Source organism: Cygnus olor, chromosome 13 (assembly GCF_009769625.2).
Source record: "Cygnus olor isolate bCygOlo1 chromosome 13, bCygOlo1.pri.v2, whole genome shotgun sequence".
In the NCBI taxonomy this organism is placed as follows: domain Eukaryota; kingdom Metazoa; phylum Chordata; class Aves; order Anseriformes; family Anatidae; genus Cygnus; species Cygnus olor.
This window is the reverse complement of record NC_049181.1, coordinates 14,701,212-14,725,672: the sequence shown is the minus strand read 5'-3', so window position 1 is coordinate 14,725,672 and position 24,461 is coordinate 14,701,212. Positions and strand designations below refer to the sequence as shown.

The window sequence follows — 24,461 nt, the reverse complement described above, 5'->3', positions numbered from 1 at the left end:
GCAGGCATGTTCTGAGCAGCACAGTAGGCCTGGGTCTGTGCACAGGAACTAGAAAGTAGTTTAATGTAAAAATAGAGCTTTAAGAATGCTGAAAAACATCACAAGGCTCGTGGCTCTGAGATATCTAACAAATATAAGGACTGCATTTTTCAGGAAATATTTCAGAGAATTTCAGGAAAACTTTTTTTTTCTAAGCCTGAAATAATTCACATACATGCAGTAACAACACAGGAGAAATGCGGAAAGGTTTTCTAGTATGCACTTAAGTTTGCAGGATTGTCATTCCAGTGTATTACAGTCCATTAGCAAGAACACAGTTGCAGCAGCATATTTTCATTGTTATGCCAAAGACTTGTACAAAATTATTATTCTCAAGTAAGTCTCAAAAACTGAAGAGTGGATTCTGGAGTGCGAATGAACCAGGACTAATTCTGTATCTGCAGAATGCCATGTCCACACATTATCACTTAAAATAAAAAAAACATATTTCAGTAGAAATGCTTGCATGTTGTATGTAGTCTATAGTCTGTTTATCATTTTCTGATGACTTGCTCAGGTTACTTCAAAAAATCCATGTGAATTTTCTCAATATTCTGAAGATGCAGCTTGTACTCATCTCAGTTCTCAAGCTCTCTGCAAGTGGTTTTATCTTAGAACGGCTATTCAGCACCGAAAAGCACCTAGTATATTATCAGTTCAAGTTGCAGTAGCATAGCGTTTTCAAACTAGTTGCATCTCTCCTCTTCAGTGTGCACTTGATATTCGTATTGTTTGTATCCATTCAGGAAATGAGACACAAGATTTAGTCATCCCTCACACCAGTATCTCAATCCTAAAACCATGCAATCTGGTGAGATGCTGGTACCTGTAGCTTAGCATGTCTTTCTTGCAAAGTTTCTGAAGAAAAAGCTTCTGCAATGAACACTCTGATGTCAGTTTTCAAGAGCTGATTTCCTTGGCTCAAAGTTTTCTCTTCGGAGGAGCTTTAATTCTCTCAGTTCTTGTGGCTGTAAACTCTGATCCACGCCAGGAGTTAGCTTGTAACTTAAAGGAGATTCGATATAGCCATTTCTGTACAGACAGACCCGCTTGCAGAATTCAAAGGTGCTAAACATAACACCAAAATATGGAACAATCTGATTAAAAAAAAAAAAAGAAGGAAAAAAATAATAAAAAACACATAAAAAGCAGTACATAAGATACAGGAATAGTATTCTTACATTTTTAAAAAGGAAACTTCTAGAACTTCAGGTTAGATGTGATCTGCTAACAGAGTTACGATAATTTATCTGAAGTCAGAGTCACTTCAAGTTAGGCTGGCACCTGCATCATGCTAGAAGTAGGGCTTTATTATTAGTGCATAAATTATAACGATATTATGAGGAACAAGGTCTGTGTTAGCCTGTAGATGATCACAACTTGTACAATATCTGAGCAAATCCTAAGCAACCTCAGCAGTTCCTAATAGTAAATGTGGGCTTTATTCTGCATACTGCAGAATGATTGACCCTTCTTCTTTTGCCCTGTGCAGAATCAGCAACTCTGATCCCCTGCTAGCTCATTGCAAAATACTATTTTATACTTCTGTGGAAGTGTTTTTTACAAGGGATATTTTCTTTACAGGTAGGTAAATCTGTCAAACTACTGGAGCTGAGCAGAAAATGAGAACTTGTTTATCTGTTTTAAGTGTATTGCTTGCAATCCCCCAGCCATACTCTGTCTCGCGTGTTAGCAGCGCTCCCTTCTCTAAAGACATTTAAATGAACTTGAAAGGAGAGAGGTATAGAAGCCAAACTCACGCTTGAGGAAGTATGACCAAAGCTATGATCCAAAGCTGGTTTGTAACCTGCCTGAGGTTACACCTGGGCTGTGACGGGCTCCGTCATCTATAAGCTGCTAATAAGCATGGAGGGATGTCATATGCCTTATAACTTTAATTGTCCAACAGCGTGTCTTAGTTCAGTTAACCGGATGAAAGCAAAACCTCACCTTGAGCAGACTGGGTGTGAGTCCACTCCAAAGTCCGAGTACACCTTTGTTCTTCACAGTTTGCCGGAAACAGTCAGCCATGCCAGTGAAATGCACGTCAACCGCTCCGTAGTGGGGAAGCCAAGGGCTCTGCGCCTGTTCAGAAGACATCCAGGGAGATTTATAACAATCAAAAGAAAACCAAGGTAATTAAAGATAATTATTTTCTCCACGTTGGTAGGTAGGTAACCTCCATTCTGGCATAAGTAACGCTTTATGGTAGGTTTCAACACATTCATCTGGATTCTTCTGTTAACCAAAAAGAATCAACTGTTTTGCCTTGAAACACAAACTGAACAGGAACGGATCTCACTCTCTGATAGGTGTGAAAGAGAGCAGTAATTTCTGCCAGCACTTCCTTTTGTGCCATGTCACTACTAGAAATCATCAGTACCAGAGCTGCAAAACGCATCAAGCCCATGCCTTCCAGCTGCTCAGGTCTCAGGAGAGTTATTTTACAATGCTGGCATTGGAGCACCTACGAGTGGGAAGCTTGGGGTTGGCCCTGGACACCACGGTCCCTTCCTGTAATAATGCTCAAAACAGGAGAGCACGCTGGCTTCACTTTGGCTACTCAGGCTGCAATGAAACGGGTGACCTGCACTACGCACTGAGTAGCAACAGCACAGCAGAAAAGGAATGCCACATTTCAGCCCGGGCTGTACAAGCCTGCCGCCAAGGGCTGTAGGTGAGCAGTTGGTACCTGTGCTGCTATGTTTTGCTACATGGCCAGTTGATCCAAACCAGTTACAGTGAGCTTGTGAACATCCTGCTGGACTGCAGCTACATTGCCAACTGCAGTGTAGACTGTCTCAGTTCACACGGAGGAGGTGTAGCGGGTCATTTTTAACAGCAAAATCCTTCCTTCGTTAATCTCCTACTGTGTTAGTGCAGACAAGATAACCTGACATTGAATAATCCCATCCTCACCCATCTGTGCATATGCAGCCAGGGCCTTATTTTGCACCAGCAAATCAGGCTCTCACTCATACCCTCATCAAGTGACAATTCTCAGTCAGGAGAGTGTGGGGACCCCAGACACAACTGATGACGGGTCTGTTACAAGCCAATCCCCACAGGGCATACGCTTGATAAGAACAGGACTCGTACAGTTAATTGATTGGTGAATATGGGCATTAATATCCCCTCTTTGATCCGAAACACCATGTGGTGTAGCATTTTTCCCTGCTTGTCCAAACTAACCCGCAGCTTCTCAGAGTTGCTAAGCCTATGATGACAAGCCTCTTGTTAACTGACAAGTGGTGATGACATTTTCTAGATGCCTGAGCTATAGCATTTCAAATACTTGGCAACTTGGACGGTGGAAATGGAAGTGGATCAAGACTCATGGTCCAGGTATACAAGACAAGTTGCTAATCAAATGGTTTAAATACTGTTGCATCCTCTTGCATTACTGGCAAGTCTGCAGCGAAAATTTAGAAGCTAACAAAAAAATTAACCACCACACAAACTGCAGATAGATTCTTTTACTCTTGCTTCCCCACCCTCCCTCACTTTTTTGTGTATGAGTGATGCACATGTGAAATGCTTCTGATAGCAGGCAGCAGGTAAAACCATGCGGTTTCATTCTGACAGGGCTTTGGGAGGTGACTTGGGGAAAGCAGCTGTCTGTACTGAGTAGGGCTGAGGATTTAATCCATGGTCTTTCACACTTGAAGCAGAAGAGAGCTCATGTATTTGCTTCCCTCTGAACTTTTTCAACAGTGTACCTACCTGATTTGCAAGAGAGGGATTACATTTGTAGAGTAAAGAGTAGTGCTCTACTGCTGCTCTAATCACTTATTCCCTTTCAGTCTACATTGGCCTTTCTAGCTGCATAGGGCTACTGCTGTTTCCATAATTCCCATCTCTGGCGCAAGTGCCCACAGCTTCCTGGTTTATGGCTCAGAGAGGCAGACGTTATGGGATTTAACTGCCAGGATTTTACAGCACTACCAGCCCTGCCTTTACAGAAAGATCAAGGTAGTAGAGCTACTCTGGTAGCCGAGGATCATGCACATGTTCACTTCTGCTCCTTTGCTACAAGGAAGCTGTCTGCTTGGCTCTGTTACTGAAGGGATATAAAGGTTTAAAAAGAAATAGCTAAATCCAGCAAAGTGAAATATTTTTTCAAGCCTTAATTGACAGGACTTGAGAAACTCCTCTATAAGGACTCTCATGACCATGCTATAGAAGACGCCGAGTGCTGCAACTGAGACTTCAGGGACCAGTTCCACTAAGAATGGTGACAGTAGCACCAGGGATGCTTAGAAGAGCACCGAAATGATGTAAATATCCTTAATAATGCAACATCAGTCATAGGAGAGCTGGAATCAAAATCTTATTCTACTTTCTGGACCATCAGCCAGTTTCCATGAGCTTTATTGGTAAAGCACAGTTACAGGCAGCAACTCGGTGAAGAGGAACAGCTCTCTGAAATGCTTCAGGAAAGCAGGAATGCTGCTAGCACGCAATTTCCTTCCTTTTTAAGTCCCTTTGTGGTAGGTAGGGCATGACCTACCAGAATTAACTGCATGAGTTTAACTTAATCCCCTTAGTTACTGTATACATTGCAAAGGCACGTATCGATGGATTTTGACTGCAGTACTCTTGCCTACAACACTAATACAGGCTCCAAGCATGCAGCACATTTCAGTAAGATTCTGCATGCAGCAAACACAGCCAGAAGACGGTTAAAAAGGAACAGGTAAGTCAAAACCTCAGGTTTCCGATTTGTCCACAGACATTGATTTACCTCTTAAGAGATTTACTGAAGGATTATTTATAGTAACATTCACTATGGTTACAGCCATTTTCAAGATTTCAGGCTTTGGGGTGAAGTATGCTTCACCCGTCTTTCTGCTTTATAGGAGCAGTATGTTTCTAAGACCTTAGGCACAGTATTTAAGTAGCAACTGTCCACAGAATCTCAGAGTCACCTACTGCTAAAGAACAACTGAAAACTGCATTAGGACATAGTTAAAAATTCAGTATTTTGGAACACAGCTAAACCAAGTTAGAATGTATTAATAAAAGAAACAAGTAGGAAGGTGTTTCATTTGGCACAGCTTTTAATGAAAAAAGATAGCTGTGGGTTTTGGGAGGTTCTGCATCCTCTAAACAGGTCTGCAACAATACAATCCTCACAACCACCCTATGGCACCAGAGCCAGAAAATGGAAGTAACCAAACAGATCGGACTAGTTTCTCCACCTTTTTCCACAGAAACCTACTGTGACAAACAAATCTCATTCCAAAAGGATCAGGTCTGTGGACAGAGACATTTCACACCATGGACCTCCAAGTGGCTTAAATTCCTCTCTTTTGACACCACCTGACGCTACGGGGGCTGGATGGAAACCTGCCTGTTACAAACACTTTTCAGGACCTCCTTCCCCTCCAGTTGCAATTGTCTCACACTGCAGAAGGCTGGAGATACAGCACAGCTCGCTGTGCTGATATAACAGAGTGCCCAGTCACAGTAGTAGCTGGGTTAAGTTGCTAGTCGTTTTACATCTGACGGATGATGGGTTCTCCTTAAAGCACATCGAACGCAGAATTGGTTCTATCTGCTCTCTCAAAACCACAGTCTTTTAGAATCCAAAGGCCACCAACTCCAAGAAGTCAGTGTAATACATGCCAAAAGTCAGCAGTCTGTCCTACTTTGACAAACTAAACCCAAGAGTTAGAGCAATGTATAAAAAAAAAACCAAAAACACCAACAACTTCCAGCCTGCACCCTGGGTCACACCTTTTATATAAACCAAACATTTCAGTAAGGGTGGAGTCTTGTGACAGTGCTTAAGTTAAAGACAATTGTTAGGTGAAGACTTTCCAGACACCATCTCTCCTACTGTCTGTAGGTGACTGCCAGAACAACAAAGTGCTATTTTGGCAACTAATCTCACAGACCCTTTCAAAAATTTCCTCTTCCATGAACCCCTCCAGGCCCTCCCTTCCTATTCCCTTCCTCTTAGGACGGGATGGATGTAGTGCACCGCAGCTGTAGGTGAGAGCTGTGCCCACCAAAAGATCAATCATTTTCATCTTTTCAAGGCTCACAGTAGCAACACAGGGACAAAGCAGGGACCAGGGATCTGGAACGCAGGCACAGTGGTTACGCCACTTGAGTTTGTGCCCAGAGTTTTGCAGATCCCAAATTCCCACTTGCAGTTTAGGACATTTTGGTTTGCAACTATCTGAACGTACATGTTAAAAGAGAGTATTTGGAAATACTTCCCTTTCATTAAATGTACTTTTCCCTTCCCCTTTCCTGTTTGTAAAAACTTTGTCGGTACAAAGTTTTGCCTTTTTTTTCTTTGTTTTTGGAGTATGCAGTACTATTGGCATATTATAGTACTATGCAGTACTATAGCTGCCATAGGAAGTACGCTATTCTGATGGTAGATACAGTAAAATTGTTTGTTATTTATATATTTTCAACAGATTGGGTGTCCTACACTTCTGATCAATTTCAATAATACAAACAAAAAAAACCCACACACATGAAGGCATTTTACAACAGAGCTCAAAAGTCCATACTCTTAATCTGGAAGCTAAAATAAGATGTCTTTGTAGTCTGGGTTAATAAGGGCACTTGCATGAGGCAAGCGTAATTGTAGTTCAAAGGAAACTGAAGGACAAAAATTGCAGTTTTCATTCGGGCTAATGCTACTACAGTCCACAGAAACTTCACTCAAGTCAAGACTGAATACTTAGAAGAATAAGAAACAACTGAAATGTAAACAAGTATTAAAATTGGGGGGGAAAAAAAGCAGAGTCTTGGGCAAACCAACCCTTCCTCCTGGAGGACGGCCTTACTTGGTAGTCATGCTCTTTTCTGTATCAGTGCTCTAGTAACGCTGACTTACCCCTGCACTGGAACATGAAGTCCACCAAAGGTATTCAGCTATGTGGTAAGGTAAACCATGACAAGCTATTAGGATGCAATCGTTTCCAGAGCACCACAGCAAAGCAGCTGACCTACAGCTTCCTGCACTCTAGGAACATGTTGTCCTTTCCTCTGTAACCTGAACTGGGGCCAAATCTTTTTGCCTTGCTGACATTAATGGCACCAAGCGTGCACAACAGTTTACTGTTTGTTCAGAAGAGTTTGACTCAGCTTTAAATACGTTATCACCAAGCCTGTATCCTGAAGCTTCATGGTTGTTGCAGAATCCCTCCCTTACTACTGAATGCAAGCTTTCCCTGCTTTTAACACTTGTGCTACGAAGAAATCTTCAACATGGAACACAGAGGTCTTTTTCCTCCAGGTAGTGCAACCCCTCGCACAGACACTTCTGGGTGGTTTCAGACTGCCTGGTGATTCAGCTCAGCCCTTACAAACAGGCGCACAATTTTCAGGTACATGAGCAGTGTTTGGCTTAACGGTGCAAACCCTCAGGCAGGGTAGCTTGGTCCTACACAGCACACAGTGAAGAGCAACACTAGTTCCCACATCTCCTGCTGTTTTTGTAGGATCTGGGGAGAAAGTTAATGTTTCTGCAGGACTGGGGCTTTACAGTGGACATATTTCCATTGCCTCACGTGGGTGAGATGCAGAATTACAGCATATCAGAATAAATCAGATATAAGAGAGCATGCACAAAGTTTTAGCTCCTGCTTTTGGACTATTTTGCACAGTTAATCAGAGTTATATCACAGGATCATCACTCCAAGCACAGACATGCTCCAAACCAGTACAAGGCTCTCCTGTATGACTGATGCAAGAGCACTCATGTCAGGGGATAACAGCAGTAGCTGTCGCTCTGGAGACATTACCATCTCTCTGCTGAAAGTTATGGCCATCCTAGCTGTGTGTGCAGAGCAGCGTGCCCTTCCATCTCAGGCCCTGTCAGCTGGGTGAGTTTACACGGTTTAAAGAGGTGGGTTGAGTTAACCCATCTGATTTGCCCCAAAGGGAGAGCTCTCACTCATACCACACAGCTCACAGAGCCGCAGAGGCTGTAAGAGGCCAGTGGCCACGCTTAGCTGGCACTGCCAAACCCAGGACTGGGAGTGTACCTGCCACTTCAGTATCTGGGAAAACCATCTAGAGAGAATTACGGTCTGCCCTCCCTCCTGCCTTCAGACGGGCACAGTACAATTTCCTGCTTTTCTTTGGAAGGCCACTGTACTGCAGCACTAAGCTACTGCTGTAATCCACCTCAGCTCCTTGCTGTCCTTACCACACCACCTTGGATGAACAGGGTTAAAAACCCCTAAAAATAGCACAAACTGTCACAAGGCAGACCTGGCTGTTAGATCAGCCCCGTTCTACTTATCATTTTTCCCTCTTATTGATTTTTTTCACCGCCACTCTTTAGTGTTTCACCTTCACAAGCAGTCAGGCTCTGTGATGCTCTCCTGTGGAAGTTTGGGGATCTAACAGAAACATGTCTGAGGTTTGTTCACATGTACAAAAGCTAACTAAAGCTGTTACAGAAGGCAAAGCCCACATCAGTCTCAGGTAGCTTTATTTTCGGGCATTGTCTCAACTGTTTACTCAACCAAATACTTCCCAAAGCAGTAGGGCACAATTCTACAATAGCCTCAGAGCCAGCAGAATTAAATATTTTTATAGTGACACCAAAACAATAAAAATGCTGGTAGCTGAAAGCAGTTAGGCACAGGGCAAAAAAGGAGAAAGGAAGGGATTTTACCTAAACCAGAATCTGAAGTCTAGTAACTATTTGTTAATAATTAGAGAAACTAAGAAGGTCCCAAGTTGAAGTAACAACTAGCATATTGAGTCCTGGCTGATGCCTGAACCCTAGCAGCAAGGAAAAGGGGAACATGAAATCACAAGGAGTAGAAGAAATAAAAGTAAGGATTAACACTGCATCCTCCCCCTCAGGCAGAATATTTTTAGAATTTCATTTCTATCCGTGCAGTTTCTTTCACAAAACTTAAAGAAATTAGTATCACTGAAACCTCTGTCAAGTTGAGCTGAAGTTGGACTGCAGGATCGAAAGTACTGGGGGCAAGCACAGACAGCTGGGAACCATACAAACCTTATTTCCACAGGAAATTATACTCAAAAGTAATAATATTGCTCCTTACATGCTTCCATACCATGGAATTTGCCCCAATTTGTGGTCAGATGGCTCAATCTCTGAAAATTTTCAAGACTCAGGCTCCCGTGCAGTTCACCACTAAAGGGTCTCCCTGCACCAAGTCTCAGAGCACGTATGCTTTTGAGATGTCATGTGAACCACATGACCCAAAAAGCATTTTTTATTTTTAAACCGGGTCACGACTCCAATAACATATTCCCAGCTGACACAAACACAGATCTCACAAACAGCAGGGACACCACAGCTTGAGAGCTTTCCGAGGCTGCCATGCCAGCACCAGATCATCAGCGACGGAGCACTCTTTGTAAACTGCTCAAGTTTAAGCAGCGCTGGAGCACTGTCTCCCCATTTCAGCGGGGAAAAGGTGCTTTTCAAATGAACTTCTATGTTTTTTCCAAAACTTTGTTTATAGCCCAGCCACTGGGTTCCTACTAGACTGACTTCTACCTTGCAAGAAACATAGCGAGGGGACTATTTTTAAATAAATACTCAAATAACAGTACTACAATATATTCTTTAACTGGCTTCAGAAAAGTGCCAACAGGGCACAAGATTGCATTTACTTTAAACAAGCTACCTCAGCAAGAAAACAAATGCTTTGTTTTCTTGAGGTTACAAAGAGCTCAAAACATTTACATCACTTACAACAAATTTCACGCTTGCAGCGCATCTTGTGCTCCAAAAGACAAACAAACAAACAAACAAACAAACAACAAAAAAAACATAAACACCCCCCTCCCCCAAGCTGCAGATTTATAGGCAGCTGAGGTCTAACTGATTCACTTTTGTCACTGAAAAGAGGCCACTTCTTCGGTGATGCATGGCAGCAGTCTACACTAAGCAAGAACAACGAGCTTGTTTGTTTACAGCAGTGGAGGGAATTCATAGCCTGGATTTTAAAACAGAAAGATCAGACGCTATTGAACAATGCGTCCCCTGAGAGATGTCCTCAAAACTTAAGGATTCTGTGCAGTCAACACCAAAAATGTGCTGAATCCTGCAGTATACTAAAAGTATCCCTATTCTATTTTAGAAAGGTTTGATGGCAGAGCTATTTCTGAGCAGCATTTACAGGTTTTCATTCCAGAAATTAAAAGAAATGATACCAGCAGAGTATGAGCACAAGACAGGGCTTCTGCAAAGCCTGCGGAGCTTGTTCATGTAAGCAGGTGCAAAGTGTCTGTACAGTTGATGGAGTATCTGTGAGACTTCAGGGTCATCTTTGGTGGTTTTGTAAAGCAAAACGCACAAAGTCCCATATCATTTGGGAGTGAAAGCTGAGGAGTGCCAGTGAGGGGTATCTGCGCCTACCACTGAGGGTCATATGCACAGAGGGAGGTGCCAGACTAGCGTATTAGGTTTGCACTGACCACTTGTGTGTTTATAGATACCCAGTTCTTCACATAGCCTAGGATTGGTGTCATTCTAATAATAATCTTCTGTGTGGCATATAACAGCTCTGAATTCATCCTTCCTTGCTGAAATGCCAGAGCTCAGTGTTATAGGCACTTATGAAGGTCATCATTGACAAAAAGACGGTATGGGGAAGTAGAAGCATACTACCAGGGCTTCCCTTAGACCCAGACTCCTTTACAGGCAGACATTTCCCTGCTAATTATTTTTTTTTAAAAGTGTTCTTGTATGCACTTAAATAAGCCTGCAAGGTAAAAGTGCAGGACTTGAACATGGCTTAGATACCGGGTTTAACAATGACGGGTGATTGTGAGGTGAGGAGGGAAGGGCAAGAATAACAAACAGTCAGAAGGATATAATGATCAGTAAGGTTTTGGTCAGAGGCTGACAGAGCGTAAGAGTGAGTCAGGAAACATTTAATATAGAACATCCCTTTGAACAACCCTCTCCTTCACTATTCCCCTTCTACAGATGCACAACAAAAGCCGTATGTCCATGCCAAAACATGCTTACAGTACCTCTTAATTCTCTAACATGCCAATCAGGAGCAAAGTGAAAAAACGAAGACAAAGGAATAAAATTAGGATAATCACAACAAAGAGTACTCACATAATCAGTAAGACTCAACCACGTTAATTAATATTTCTTTTAAGAAAGCCATTGAAGTATATTTAGCAAACATACCATCTTGGAAGAAAAAAGTAAACATGATAAAGATAATTCTAACAGCAGAGGGGGAAGAAGCCATGGTTACAGAGCAAATCTGACATCATAAATCATCACCAAAACACAGAGGAAGAATTGTTCTCTGACACTTAGCTCCTACTCCCACAGATGTCATTGTCAGAAGCTGCTGACGTCAGGACTGTAGGATTCAGATATGTAAAATGAGAAAGGATGAAACAACATGATCACAACAGAGGTTAGAAATAGCACTTCTCCTCCTCCTGTAGCATTTTTTTTTCTTTGCAATTATTGCAAACAATTTGTGCTTTTCTAGATGAGAAGATGGATGGAGCTAACTCTTCAAGACTGCCTAGCATGTCAGGTAAAGATCTGAACTGGATGTTTGAGTCTCAGGCTTGTACTCTATCCCAGAATAAGAGAGGACAGCCTTGTGCCCTAGTATCTCAGTTTCTGAAGCTCCTGAGGCTGCCTTACAGCTTCCTACTTCCCCATCACTAATAGGTTCTCTGCAGGAGTCTTTAGCAATACACTACCTCCATCTGATATTGACCTCCACAATGTGCTGGCTTCCTCTTCATACAAAAACCTATCATTCATAGCTTCAAAACAAAGCCTGCATTTCCCTACATGCACTGCTGAACATTCATATGAGGCCCAGGGGTAGCTAAAGGCTTCTTCAGTACATCCCTCTTTTTATCAGCTACAGAGATGAAACACGGAAGGGAGGCTGAGCAGAATAAAATGGCTGAGGAAAACAAGAACTCTGAGGTGTCTGTTCCCCTGTTTTCTACAGAACGTTGAAATATCCTGAAGCTGTTTTCCCTTTCTTTATTCTCTTCACTCCTATGTCCCTTTGCACGATATCCATGCTAGTGCTGTCCTAGGCATTTCTCTCTTCTGATCACCATCCCGCAAAGTGAGCAGGCCAGCAAGTGAGTGCAATGCAGAGCTGATTCCTGCAAGGCTGGGCCATATCCTGATGCTAACTGTGAAAAACATACTTTTTGGATCACCTTATATGAGTTTCAGTCAGCTCTTAGCGTCAGCTTGGGTGTGTTTTTCAGAGGGTCTAATTTCTGGACAAGCCTACATGACTTACAACATTTCCAGTACCAAATGAGCTATGGTTGACAGCTACTTCTGAAACACCTTTGCCTTCTCCCATGACTTCAGAATAAATCACTGAACAGGTCTTGTCTCTCTAAGCTTGGGAAATCACTATTCAGTTGTTGCAATACATCTATGAGGAAAAAAACCCACAAACCTCTCCATTGTTGAGCCTTTTTTCCATTCAGATAAATATTTAACATAACGATTTCCTACATATTTAGGAAATAAATTCAATTCCATTCTTATTCTAGAAATGCCAGTCAGATGCTTTAAGCATCCCTTCAGTGAAAGAGCACAGCCTAGTGGCAACAAAATGAATGCTTGGCTCATCCCACTTCTCTGCTTGCCTATCAAGACAAAGCTGGACACGGAAATGAGTATCACACCATTTACTACTGAAAGTTACTTTTGAACTGATTCTGAAAACTGAATATTCAAGTAACTGATGTATCAACACAAAATGATTAATATGGAAAAGAAAAGGAAAGCATTTGACGTGCTGTTCTTCAGGACAACAGTATTGCTGTGAGCCTAAGGACATAATGAAAAAGAAGAGTTCTAGTAATTGCTTTTCATAGTCCCACTGATACAGCTTGAAAAAAAATACCAGTTTTTATGCTCAGAACCTCTTTCTTACCAGAGACATTTTCAGATATGAGGCCTGTCTGAAAAAGGGAACCCTGGGAGCTGGAAAGGGGAATTCACAGGTTCCCTAACCTTTTTCTAGCTTGTGACTTATCAACCAGGGGATGGGGGAAAGAAGATTCTATAACGCTGCCACACAAAATGAGTACTTTTGGGTAAGATCAGAAAAGCTTCCTGTAAGTTTACAGTCCCATGAACTGGGCTGAAAGAACAAATTCTTACACCATAGCCAGAGAGCCACCAAAGGATGACAGCTATTCACTCTCACTCTACTGGTGGGGTTCTAATGAAAAGAAGACAACATCAAATAAATTATGTCAATGAAATGGAAGCTGTGGGGTGGTTTTTATTTGTTTGTTTGTTAAAATTATTATTTCTAAACTTTCAGGAAAAAGAAGTAGCATGATAATATATAAGAACATAGTAGCTCTCATGTTATTGATGCTCCAGGAAAGCAGCAGTACCAGCAACTGAGAAGTCATTCATTAACCAGAGTCAGAAAAAAAGAGTGAGGATAGTTCTGACCTTTCAGATTTAATATGCGCTGCACAAGTTTCTTGTGGTTGCCAGTATGTAGGTCAGGCATAAATGGCAGACACACAAACACTGGAAACAACATTGGTCTCATTCATCCCACTTACCACCAAAGGAACTGAATGCCTGTATTTGACAGATTTGCCAACTGTGAATTGTGAGAATTTGATGGAATTGCTATGAAGAGGAAATAAAGCCAAAGACAGAGACTGAGTGGAAACATAAATCCCATGACACACTTAAACCCACCTTAAAAGTGTAACAACACATTTATAACAGTGAATTTTTAGATGTTTTTAAAAAAACAACACAAAAAAACCATAAACGCCCAAAACAAAGCCTCTGTAGCCTATTGGTAAGTGAAACAACATGGCAGTAATGATCATCTGGCTAACCTTGTCCCAGGCTCCTGAAACAGGAACCTCTAACAAAGTACTAGCAACATCAACGCTTAGTACCTGCATCTTCCTCTTGACAGTCTCAAAGGGGAAAGAAAGCGTCTGTGCTACCCCAGCTGCTACACAGCCGTTGATGAAGTTCTGGAGAGGAGTGAAACGAACTACGGGTTCTCGCCAGATTTTGTCCAGATTGATGTAAACAAAGAAAGAGCCTGCAGAAAATGGAACAGCACCTAGAAAGCAAATCATGCAGAGAAGGTTTACATCAGCACACTGTACACCAAGAAAACAGCTGCTCAACACATGGCCTAGACAGACAGCAAGAACTTCTGCCAGTTTACGTCTCACATTGCTCAGACCAGATCAATATTTAGAGGCACTTTACTTTTTAACCACTGGTTTACGACCAAATCCTCATATTGTAGCATCTAGATATGGTGACAGATGCACATATTTGCATATTAAAATTTGCATGTTTTGCCAGAATTATTTACTGATTTAGTCTCATGACAGGTCAGCTCTTTTGCAACAAGCTCTTTCTCCAGTCCAACCCTAGCAGTTGTAGAGGTAAACAGAGCTGCCTCTTCAGTCAAGCTGATGAGGAATACTTCTGTCCTCTCGTTTGCTTTACGCTCTCCTAAATTTCACTCTACATTATTACTACAGATTTTTTGTAACACTGCATTGTGAAAAAGTAGACAAAGTGGCATTTAAAAAAATTATGAATGGTAAATAATTTAAAAGTCATTTAATGGCTTTTTAAATTCTCTTTGATTTAAAGAGAGAATATCACTATCTTCACTTTTCACATCAGCTACGTGTTACTGCTCATACTGGTTTCATTACACAGACAGGGAAACACCCTCACACCTAGGCAGGAATGAGGAACACAGTGTGTATACATTTTTAAAGGGTTAAGCAAGGGAAGTCCTACATCTGAGCACAACTAGACCATCTATAAAAGAAGGACAGGAGTGTCTTTCTGAACACTTAACCATATATAAATGCTATGCACTGGGTCATAATTTGAAGCAATAATGCTGCAGCAGAAGCCAGTATTGTTGTGCCTTCTAAACCTACATGCCTTCTACAGATCAACATTACTATTTGCTTTGAATCAAGTGAGCAAATAAATGCACTATACAGCTACAATAAACAACGTGCAATGAGATGATTTTCCTCTTTATTATTTTACCTAATATAGCTGGTGAAACACCACGGTAAAGTGCAAGAAGTCCTTCTTGATGACAAATTTTGTAAAAAGCATGAAGAATTCCTTCATAAGATGGTTCCAGGCGATTCTGCACAATGAGCCGGGTTTTAATTACGTCAGTAGGGTAAGTCACAATGGTTGCAACCATGCCAGCCAGACTTCCTGCTATGATGGCCCTCCAGTGGGAAATATGACCCAACTCATCCGTGAAAAGGATAACAAGTCTAGAGTAAGCACAGAAAAGAGGTACTATTAATGGCAGCGTGAACAAAACCCATGAAATAAGAAGGCGGATTATTCTTGATGTGATTGTTCTTCTGCTCACGAGCTCCTTCAGTAGCAGGAGTCGAAACTTCAACATGTACTTCATCCAAGACCTCACTATGCTGTATAACACCATACAAGCATCAGATCTCTGTGAAACAGAACATGGGGATGGGCAAACATCAGCAGACGCTAAACAATGTGTCTAAGAGCCCAAACAAATTTTGGGTAAATCCACGGCTGCAGAGGAGCGCTGAAATACAGAAGTTAAAATTAACAGCTAGGTCAGGGACTGGAATACAGAACTCCCCAAATGCAATTTGCTTTACTTTTAGTATTACTGAGCTTAAATGCTTCCAATACCTGAAAGAGCTTTTTTAGCAGCAGCTTGTGTAGCTCAGCCTGCACCACAGTTCCCAGCACAGACTAAACTCACACAGCTGGAGTTGCGGTACCCTGCTGGAGGTCCAGAGTACCAATTCAACAACAACAAAAACTTCAGAGATATGGAGACTAATTGTTCAAACAATTTACTTGCCTGCTTTGCAAGAGACTTAAAAAGTTGTTTCTATCCACTGAATCCTCATTTATATTTGCCCTACAGGCTGAAAATTACTGTAACTTAAAATACGTCTGCAAGAAATTCTCTGATCATCAGTGTTGTCATTAGCTACAGACATTGGTCCAACCTCCTGCGAGGCTTTCCTCTAGTCAAAGTTATCACGTAAGAAGAAATATGTAGGTAACTCCATCAAAGGCCTTCTGGGAACAACTGAACCTTCCTCTGTTGCTTATCTTGGGACAGGAGGGTCCACAGAGATACTTTTCTAGAGAAGGCTTATGTCCAAGCATGACTATGCTCAGGAGGTTAAATCTAAATTTGTAACTCTGAAACAGAAGCACAGAGTTTTAAAGGCTGACCTACAATTGATAGATCTGTGATTCACAGAAGGACTTTTCTATGTATGTAAAGCGTTCTTAAATCAGTGAGAAGTGTCATGGAGGCAGTAAGTAAAAAGAGTTGAGGGGAGAATCTTACCTGGACATGAAGAAACCTACTATTGTATTTCTGAAGTATTAACTGAACTGTGTAAACAGCAGATTTGTATTTAAACTACACAGTGTTACCATGTCCAGAACAAAATCATTTGCAAAGATATACAAGTCACTGCTTGCGCAGCTGATGTTTTCTACTGCATGGCAGATCCCTGCATCTACTTGTCTTGTGGCCCAGAACAGACCAGCCAAGCAGAAGTGAAAGGGCTTTTTTTTTTTTTTTTCCTATGAGACCTGTACAGTTCCTAAAGTAACACAGCCTGATCTTCCTGTGCGTGCACAAATGTGTGAGGGGGTGGCTCTGGGCACTACGCAGACAACATTTAAAACCGCCACAGCAAGAGAAAGACAGAGTCTGTGCGCTGTAACCACAGGAGGAGTGTGGAGTCAGCTCATTCCCAGCCGCTCAGCAGCCAGCCCTGGCTGCCTCTGCTCTGCCCTTCCCGGGGCTGCCGCTGATCAGCCCACCTCTTCCTGCCACGGGCAGCACTATTTTCTGAAGTCATTGCACAGCATTTCTCTCTTGTTGTCTTTCTTGCCTTTACGTAGCATTCTCCCACCAGAAAATACATTTAGAAAAAATTCCCAAATAATGTACCAAGGAATATGCCTAAGCAGCTTTTGTTTAGTTTTCCTGGTAGCCTAATTCCACTTGGAACCGAGAGGAATAATGCCCTGTGCAAACCGGAGGCAAACTATAGCCTTGCAAAGGGAACGTACTGTGTACCAAGCCGAACAAACAATACAGTTATTTTGCTCAAAATCAACTGGTATATATGCTGCAACACGCTGACTCTTCTGGGAACTTTCAGTTCCATTCAAATCACTGTTTCTGCCTTCACTCTGCTGTTGTCCATACCCTTGTCGGACCGCTGTGCTCATCACAAGCAGGACACAACACAGCCGCCTGATTCCAAGCCCGCTTCACCTCTCGTTTCCTGAAAGGCGCAGGCAGAGCTGGGGAGATGACTCTCGCTCAGCCAGACAGCTGACGAACCTCAGCAGGCTGCGCGCCAGCCCGGGTGAGAGCCACAACAGGCCTGATTGGCCCGCACGCGCTGAGCCCATGCCTCTCCCCACCCAGCACAGCCCACGAACTGGAATAACCCATCGCCCAGCTGGGCAGAAATGTCAAGCGCACAGCCTGCACGTAGCTGACCTTAAAAAAAAAAAAAAATAAGGGAAAAAGAAACCCAACCCTCAAACTGGCAAAACATGCTGGTGCGGGTAAACGGTCGGGCTGTCCCTTCAATGCTTAAAAGATACTGGCAGCAAAAGGGAATCCTAGGAATCCAGGCTGGCAGAGCTGGGTCAGTATTGCTCTGTACAGACCTTGCTGCAGTCCTTCCCTGGTTTACAGTAATCTAACACCTGGGTATTATCGAAAATGAGATTTTAAAGCAAATAATGCCATGCATCAACTTCAAAAATGATCAGATTTGTACAATAGCAGCTGCATAACAATAGGGAAAAGATTTGAGTCATGATGTAGTTATTTTCTTTGATATAGACAATACAAATACTTGAAAACTTACAAGGGAATAAAATAGATTGGTCTCAAAGATCAGACATCGCAGTCACACCTGTAGGCAGCACTGTAACTGCATTTCTAGAGGAATGTGAACGTGCGGAAGAGAGTCACCAGCCTATCAACCACTCCTCACTGAGAACACCTCTGCCTTTATATGCTCCCAGCCTATCACCCAGCCCTAAGAGCAGCTACAACTAAATAAATAAAACAGCGAAGCTGAGAGCCTGGAGAGGTGCTTCCACAGAGAGAGGGGCCAGGCGACCCCCAAACACCATCCCAGAGCCTTTCAAGCTGTATCCCCCCGCAGGCAGCTCCCTGCTCACCATCCCCCGTCCCCCTGCCCCGCTTACCGGCGGGAGGCGGCGAGCTGCAGGGCGCTGTAGGGGAAGAGCCGCAGGCAGGCGGTGAAGTTCCCCTTCCAGAGGGCCCGCAGCCCCTCGGACCGGCACAGGCTGCTCCCGGCTCCTCGCAGCCCCTGCCGGCAGTGCCAGGTGCCCACCTGCGCCAGCACCGTCAGCAGCTCCAGCGGCGCCGTCAGGCTGAGGCTCAGCGCGCCCGCCAGCCCGGCGCAGCCCAGCCGCTGCACGGCGGTCAGCCGGCCGTCCCGCCGCCAGGTGGCCATGGCCCGGCCCGGCCCGGCTCGGCCCGGCCCGGATCAGCACGGCCGGGCTCGGCTCCGGCAGGCTGGGCCGCCGGGGGGCGCCGCGGGTCCGCCCCGCCCCGGCTCTGCCCTGCCCAAGGCGGGCGGAGCAGCCCCGCGCCTCCCTCGGCCGGCGGTGTACGTGAGTTAGTTGGGGTTCCCAGGTCAGCGAGGGCGGGTTTTGGGGATGTGCTGCTAGGGAAAAGGGGAAAAAAGGAGGAAAAAGGCTTGGGGAGCAGGGAGAAGGGAGTGGAAAAGAGATCCAGGCAGCCAGCGGGATTTATGGAGCGAGGAGGCAAGAGCAGTGATTTGTGCAGCGCCTCTGCTCTGCTTTTTGTCGTGAAACAAAATGAAACCTTCATGAGCCTGCGTTTGGTACCCCGTACTGTGCATCCAGCCAGTGTAAGGACGTGCCCCTTTGGCAAAAATGCTCTGCTGCTCGTCCAAGAGACTATCCCCAAATCAATACAAGAGCTAAAATACATCTCTCTAGTTGTCAGGAACCCGACTATTTAGGGTGTTGTGTTTCCTGGTAGGAAGAAAGTGGTTAATCGCTAGGGAAGGGATAAAAATCAACTCTTTAAAGGACCATTTTGAAACAAGAATGCACAGGTATAAACTTGCTGTACATTAATATTGCTTAGGAACAGGAGACTCCTAACCATAAAAGGGTGATGTCTCTTCCAGGGGTTTGCCTCTCTTACTAGTCTGCACAAGACAAGCCTCAGCTTATAATTCTTCCCGTGCACGTTTTTTTTTTGCCATTCAGTCTTCTCATTTCCATTATTCATTTGTGGTTGAGATTTTTTTTAATTTTTTTTTACATACTTGTTCTGGCTGGTAAAATGAATCAGCAGATGTCCTCAGCTTCTCACAGAACAGTCTAATCCACGGAGAAGATGGTCCTTGGTGTTATTTTTTCTGTTATTTTTTCTCCTGTGTAAAGGGACCTGCCAAAATAAAACTGGTCATTAAAAAAAAGTCACCAGTAGGATCTGAGATTACTAAACATGCTTAATGTAAATGCTTCTTTTCACTATTTCTGCCAGACCAATTAAGTTTATATTGCTTATGTCCTACTTAGTTTCCTGTATCTCAAAAGCTGTCACTACAAGAACAACCAGTGCAACAGTGAATCCTCAGAGGGAACTGATTTTCTTTTGTCTCTTTTGCTATTCACATAAAAATACACTTCTATTATACTTGGAGACCGAATTTAATTGAGCATACATTTTCTGCAATCAAGTCCTTTAAAAGCTATTCTGAAAATAGCTTTTCTTTACAAGAAGATTGCTGTGTATTTCTTCAGACCTTGTCTTGCATAGTCATAATTGATAAAGTACAAGGTGTTTAAAGTAGCTGTGAGTTAATTCCTTAATCTCTCCCACAATGACATCATTCTGAATTATTAGACACATTTTAATCAATCATACGATCACTGAAATTTGCCTCAGACATTCTTGCAGTGAAAACATCAAGGTTTTTGTTTGTTTTTTTTTAACTTTACAAATAGCTTGGTTGTTATCAACAAGTTGCTTCAGGATGATGCAGTTGTGGCTAAGATCAGAATCAGGTACCACACTGAAATCTGTCAAACCCTGATTTTCTTTTTTTTTTTTTTTTGTAAAGGTAGTGTTGAAGCTTGCCATCCTTTCCAAAATTAAGTTACATTCTATTTTTAAACCATCTTCCTTGGGCACTCAGTACTTAAAAAGAACACGCTTAAAGTCTCTGATCTCAGAAGCTTCCTGTGAGAGAGAGAATGAACAAGGCTGTCAAGGAACCCACTTTTCTGCTCATGCCATCCCCAGATACAAGTTAGAAAAGCTCTAAATTTAGAGCTCTCTGAGGTGTTTAGTTGGCCTTGCTCTCCAGGACGTTTGCTGGAGACTGCTAGAGTGCAATGTGCTCTGGGTCTGTTCCTTCCTCGGGGCTGGGAGGAGAAGCCACTTCAGCAATCACCACGGGTTGCCCTGTGACCGATCGTGAAAATTACTAGATTTGCCTATGATAATCCAGGATGTCTGTGACTGAGCCAGAAATAGGACCTCGCACTCCCACTCCTATGACTTAATCACAAGCCTGTCTTTCTGTACTAAGAGCGATTCACAGTGCCAGCTGGCTTTGTCAGTTGTAAAGTAGACTTTAGAAAAAGGAACCAAGAATTCTTCCCTCTTCGTGTCTATAACACAAAGCTGGTGCTAGAATTAATGCCACTAATACATATTCTAAGCATAGCTCAGAAATGTTATAAAACAGAATCATATGATGTAGGATTGTGTATTCTGGACTTTCTGTATAAGTCATTGCATTTCCTTCCTTTGGTGGCTAGACAGTTTATGTTTGAGAAAACTAACTATCCTTAGAGCCCAAACTTAAATGTTGAACTAAGAACTTTTTTTCTTTTTATTTTTTTAAAACCACTAAGCAAATTCATCCGCCTATATACAAAGTATTTCGGAGGTAACCTTGTTGTAGATTAAACCCATCATCATACAGGCTGATTAGAAAGTCCTGACAGAAAAATTAAACACCTTAAACAAACAAAAACAAACAAACAAAAACCCTCCATTAAGTACTTTTATCTATTCCCTTAAATAAAGTTCCACAAGATTTGTGTGCAGCCAGACAGTGGGTGGCAGTATTGAATCCATCATTCAGCTGTTTCTGGCTAGAAAGTAGGTGTGTAGGTGAGCTGCTTCTCACTCAGTAACTGATAAAATCAGTATCTAGGGAAAAAATATTTCAACAGTCCACAAATAAATTTCACAAACCTGCAATGGCAGCTACGTGCAATAAACAAGGCTGTAGCACTGTTTTTCATGAAACAAAACTGCAAGTGCTTCCTACTGTCCCTTGAAACAGGCCTTATTGTTCTGTTTCAAAATTAAATACAAGATGAAGCTTTGATTTTTCCTATGGACTGTACATCTAAAGTTAGGGAGATATATAGTCTCAATATGGAAAATTATATTTTCTTTTAAATTACTTGAGCAGTACATAATATTCAGCCATAATTCCTGAAATGACGTTACCAAGCCACAAGCAGAACCATAGCCAAGATTTTTACTTGCACGTACTTAAACCCTCTTCATGTCCAAAGTTTTTTCCAATCACGTTTTTTCCCAGACTATTCTTGAAGCTCACAGAGAAAGCTTGTTTTCAAGCACTGGTTGACAGGCTTTAAATTAAAACCATCTAAAACCTGCTAGGTTATGATGTTGCAATCTCTGTGTGAACACTACTCTGGATTTAAAATTACATTGTACTTCGTATCCTCTTCAGCTAAATGAGAATAAACCCATAATAAATAAAAGAGCTGGCTCTGCACACAGTCCTTTGCACTCATTTTACCTACATTGATTTTCAAAGATACCACATGACTTTTGCAGGCAGGGTTTCACCTTTACTCATTGTCTAGTTTTAGGAAGATAGTTTTCTAAGAGTAGTGCAGATCCAGGGTTTGTACAATCTAGGTAGCTAACAGATGGGATAAAGCCTGGAACTGCAGGCTGCAGAGAAAAGTATAACTATTCTGCAAAAGGGAGATGTGGGATAATTATGTCAGTCTAGATCTCTAACTTCTCAGTCATGTCTTAAGCATAAAATCTAGTAGCTAATATTGTCTTAAAGTTGTATTTGCAAAATACCTCCCTATTTTCTTATTGCCTCTATAAACATCAATCCACTTGCAAAGCAAGGTGCTCAGTCTCTCATATGTTTTGTATCAATGACTGCCATCATCTTATTATTCCCTGTGTAAAAGTATTTTCTTCTATCTGTTTTGGATGTGGCACTGTTAATTAGTATCACATGGCCCTTGTTCTCAACATGAGAACATTGCCAGAGCATTTTTCTTAACATCTGTTTTCCCTGTCTCCTTTGCCAGAGGAAATATGACTTGCTGTTCACTCACAGAGTTAACTTACCATACTGCTCCAGCAACGTGCTCTATCCTGGTAGGCAGGATATTCTGCAATTGCAAAAGACCACAGTTTACAGTAATTTGCTCCCTGGAATATAAATATAGATAAAGAATATCAGTTAAATTCTATTTACATATAATTTGTTTAATTACAGACAAGAAACTTTTTTAGTTTGTTTTACCTACAACCAGAAGGCATAGTTTGAGTTTTTAATTCATTTGTGTGAGTACCTGTGGTACCAGAGGTCCTAAGATGTGATAGTCTTGGGCTGGAATGCATTGTGCTTAAAAAAGAAGGGAGCATTCTTATCCCAGTCACAAGCCTAAGACAATGAGACCTAAAGTCTCAAAGCTACTGCACTGATAACAAGAAAATTATACATTTTTGGGGCAAAGAGTTCAAGAGTGCTCAATACAAAACAAAATTTAAACTCTGTTTGTTCATTGTTTGGCATTTCATTATTATAAAACAATTGCCATTGAAGTTAGAAAATAGAAATGTACTTTTTGTATGACCCCTCTTACAAAAGGAAAAACAAAATATTAACAGCATTGTCAACTGCTAATTAGTAGTAATTAGTATATCTTCTCTCTTATTCAGGAGCCCTCATTCAGACAAAGAAATACCTTTGCATAGCTACATTAAGCATTTTATTTATAAGTTAAAACATTAGAGTTTCTCAACTTATTGCATCTCTGGAAAATCAACAAATACTGACTAAATAACTAGTTTGCAGCTGCAAACTAGTATAAAATTCCAGTTTACCTGTATAGTTTTGGAGGAATGTACATAGAAAGGAAAAAAATCATGTAACCGAAAGATGGTATCTTTGGAATATAATAATTTGCACCATCAAAACACAATTTTATCTTTTAAGGGAACAAGAAAAATGTGAACTACTAGTGTATAATAGACTCCTAGAAAATCTTCAGAATGCAAGGAGAACCAACAACCGTGAAAATAACTAGACCAAACAAAAGGCTTGCAAACAAAGATGATATCTATTGTATCAACCTACATAGTGAGAAAACACAGAATGCTTTTTGGGACACAAATTTGTAAAATAAATAGACCCACCCTAAAAATACACCTAATTGTTCTCAGGTTGTAACTGTAATTAGAGCATCTGTGAATAAAAGTGTGTAGTACACACCTCTGCCTGCAACCCCAGCCTTGTGTGTATCCTAAGAGCCCTAAACTGAATTTCATTGGAGACCTTAAAGGAAGAACAAAGTGTTGGAAAATGTTGATGATACCTTAAATGGTGTATTTGAGGAACCCTGGCACCTCTCGGAGCTGCTCCTTTGTGGAGGTTTGACTGTCAGCTTGTACAAATAGATACAGGTACTGTGTTTCCATTGGTTAAACATGTTCAAACCAGCACTAAAAACAGAGAAAAGACAATATTAATCCTTGTACCTATAGTGTTCAGATGAAGCAGTGATACATGATGAAGCGGTGACGGATGAACTATCTTTGTCACCAAGACAAAGACAAAAAATGTTGCAGAGCCCTGCAACTAGGCCTTCCCAATGCCTAAGTAAGGGGTACTGGCAATTGGAGAGGAAGTAACTCTTTGCCTTTTTCTTTCCTTTTTTCCATAATGAACAGCCATGCTGATCACAGACCGTACACACCAGGTGAGCACGAGTAGACAGGTGAGACACCCCGGGCACCTCACCGTGTCCCCCTCAGGTGACCTAACAGCCACCAGCCCCACTCTTGGGGTTCACTCCTGCCCCAAATTCTACGACCCATTCCCCAAAACCCCTCACAAAAATCCCCCGGGGACTGCAAAACCCCAAATACCCGCACCCAGCGCCCCCTCACGCCCCCCACCTCAAGCCGCCACAAAATGGCGCCCGGTGGGAGCGGCGCCCCCTGGCGAGGCGGGCAGCCGGGCCCCGGCCCCGCTCAGGGCGGGCGGCGGCAGGCGGCTGG

At 42.3% G+C, this 24,461-nt stretch overlaps 1 protein-coding gene and 1 long non-coding RNA gene across 2 annotated transcripts; both read right to left on the bottom strand.

Annotated features, from left to right (window-relative positions):
* Nucleotides 1-36: 36 nt before the first annotated feature.
* Nucleotides 37-18,641, bottom strand: SLC25A43 (solute carrier family 25 member 43). Its single transcript, XM_040572272.1, has 5 exons — nucleotides 18,305-18,641; nucleotides 15,086-15,327; nucleotides 13,951-14,123; nucleotides 1,990-2,124; nucleotides 37-1,136 (listed from the first exon to the last, which is right to left on the bottom strand). The coding sequence occupies exons 1-5, from the start codon at nucleotides 18,574-18,576 to the stop codon at nucleotides 933-935; spliced, it is 1,026 nt and encodes a 341-aa protein (XP_040428206.1). The 5' UTR covers nucleotides 18,577-18,641; the 3' UTR covers nucleotides 37-932.
* A 67-nt stretch (nucleotides 18,642-18,708) lies between these two features.
* Nucleotides 18,709-24,460, bottom strand: LOC121077239. Its single transcript, XR_005823965.1, has 5 exons — nucleotides 24,360-24,460; nucleotides 23,777-23,903; nucleotides 22,524-22,607; nucleotides 19,423-19,544; nucleotides 18,709-19,123 (listed from the first exon to the last, which is right to left on the bottom strand). It is a non-coding gene; the product is annotated as an uncharacterized LOC121077239 (long non-coding RNA).
* Between the last annotated feature and the right edge of the window lies 1 nt (nucleotide 24,461).

What these genes read in the sequence shown, in the direction of transcription:
- SLC25A43 (XM_040572272.1), bottom strand. Translation starts at nt 18,576, where the DNA reads ATGGCCACCTGGCGGCGGGACGGCCGGCTGACCGCCGTGCAGCGGCTG. An exon ending in CAGCTCGCCGCCTCCCGCCG is followed by an intron (nt 15,328 to 18,304) that starts GTAAGCGGGGCA and finishes TGCTTACTCTAG; the next exon opens with ACTTGTTATCCTTTTCACGG. An exon ending in TGTTTCACCAGCTATATTAG is followed by an intron (nt 14,124 to 15,085) that starts GTAAAATAATAA and finishes TTTGCTTTCTAG; the next exon opens with GTGCTGTTCCATTTTCTGCA.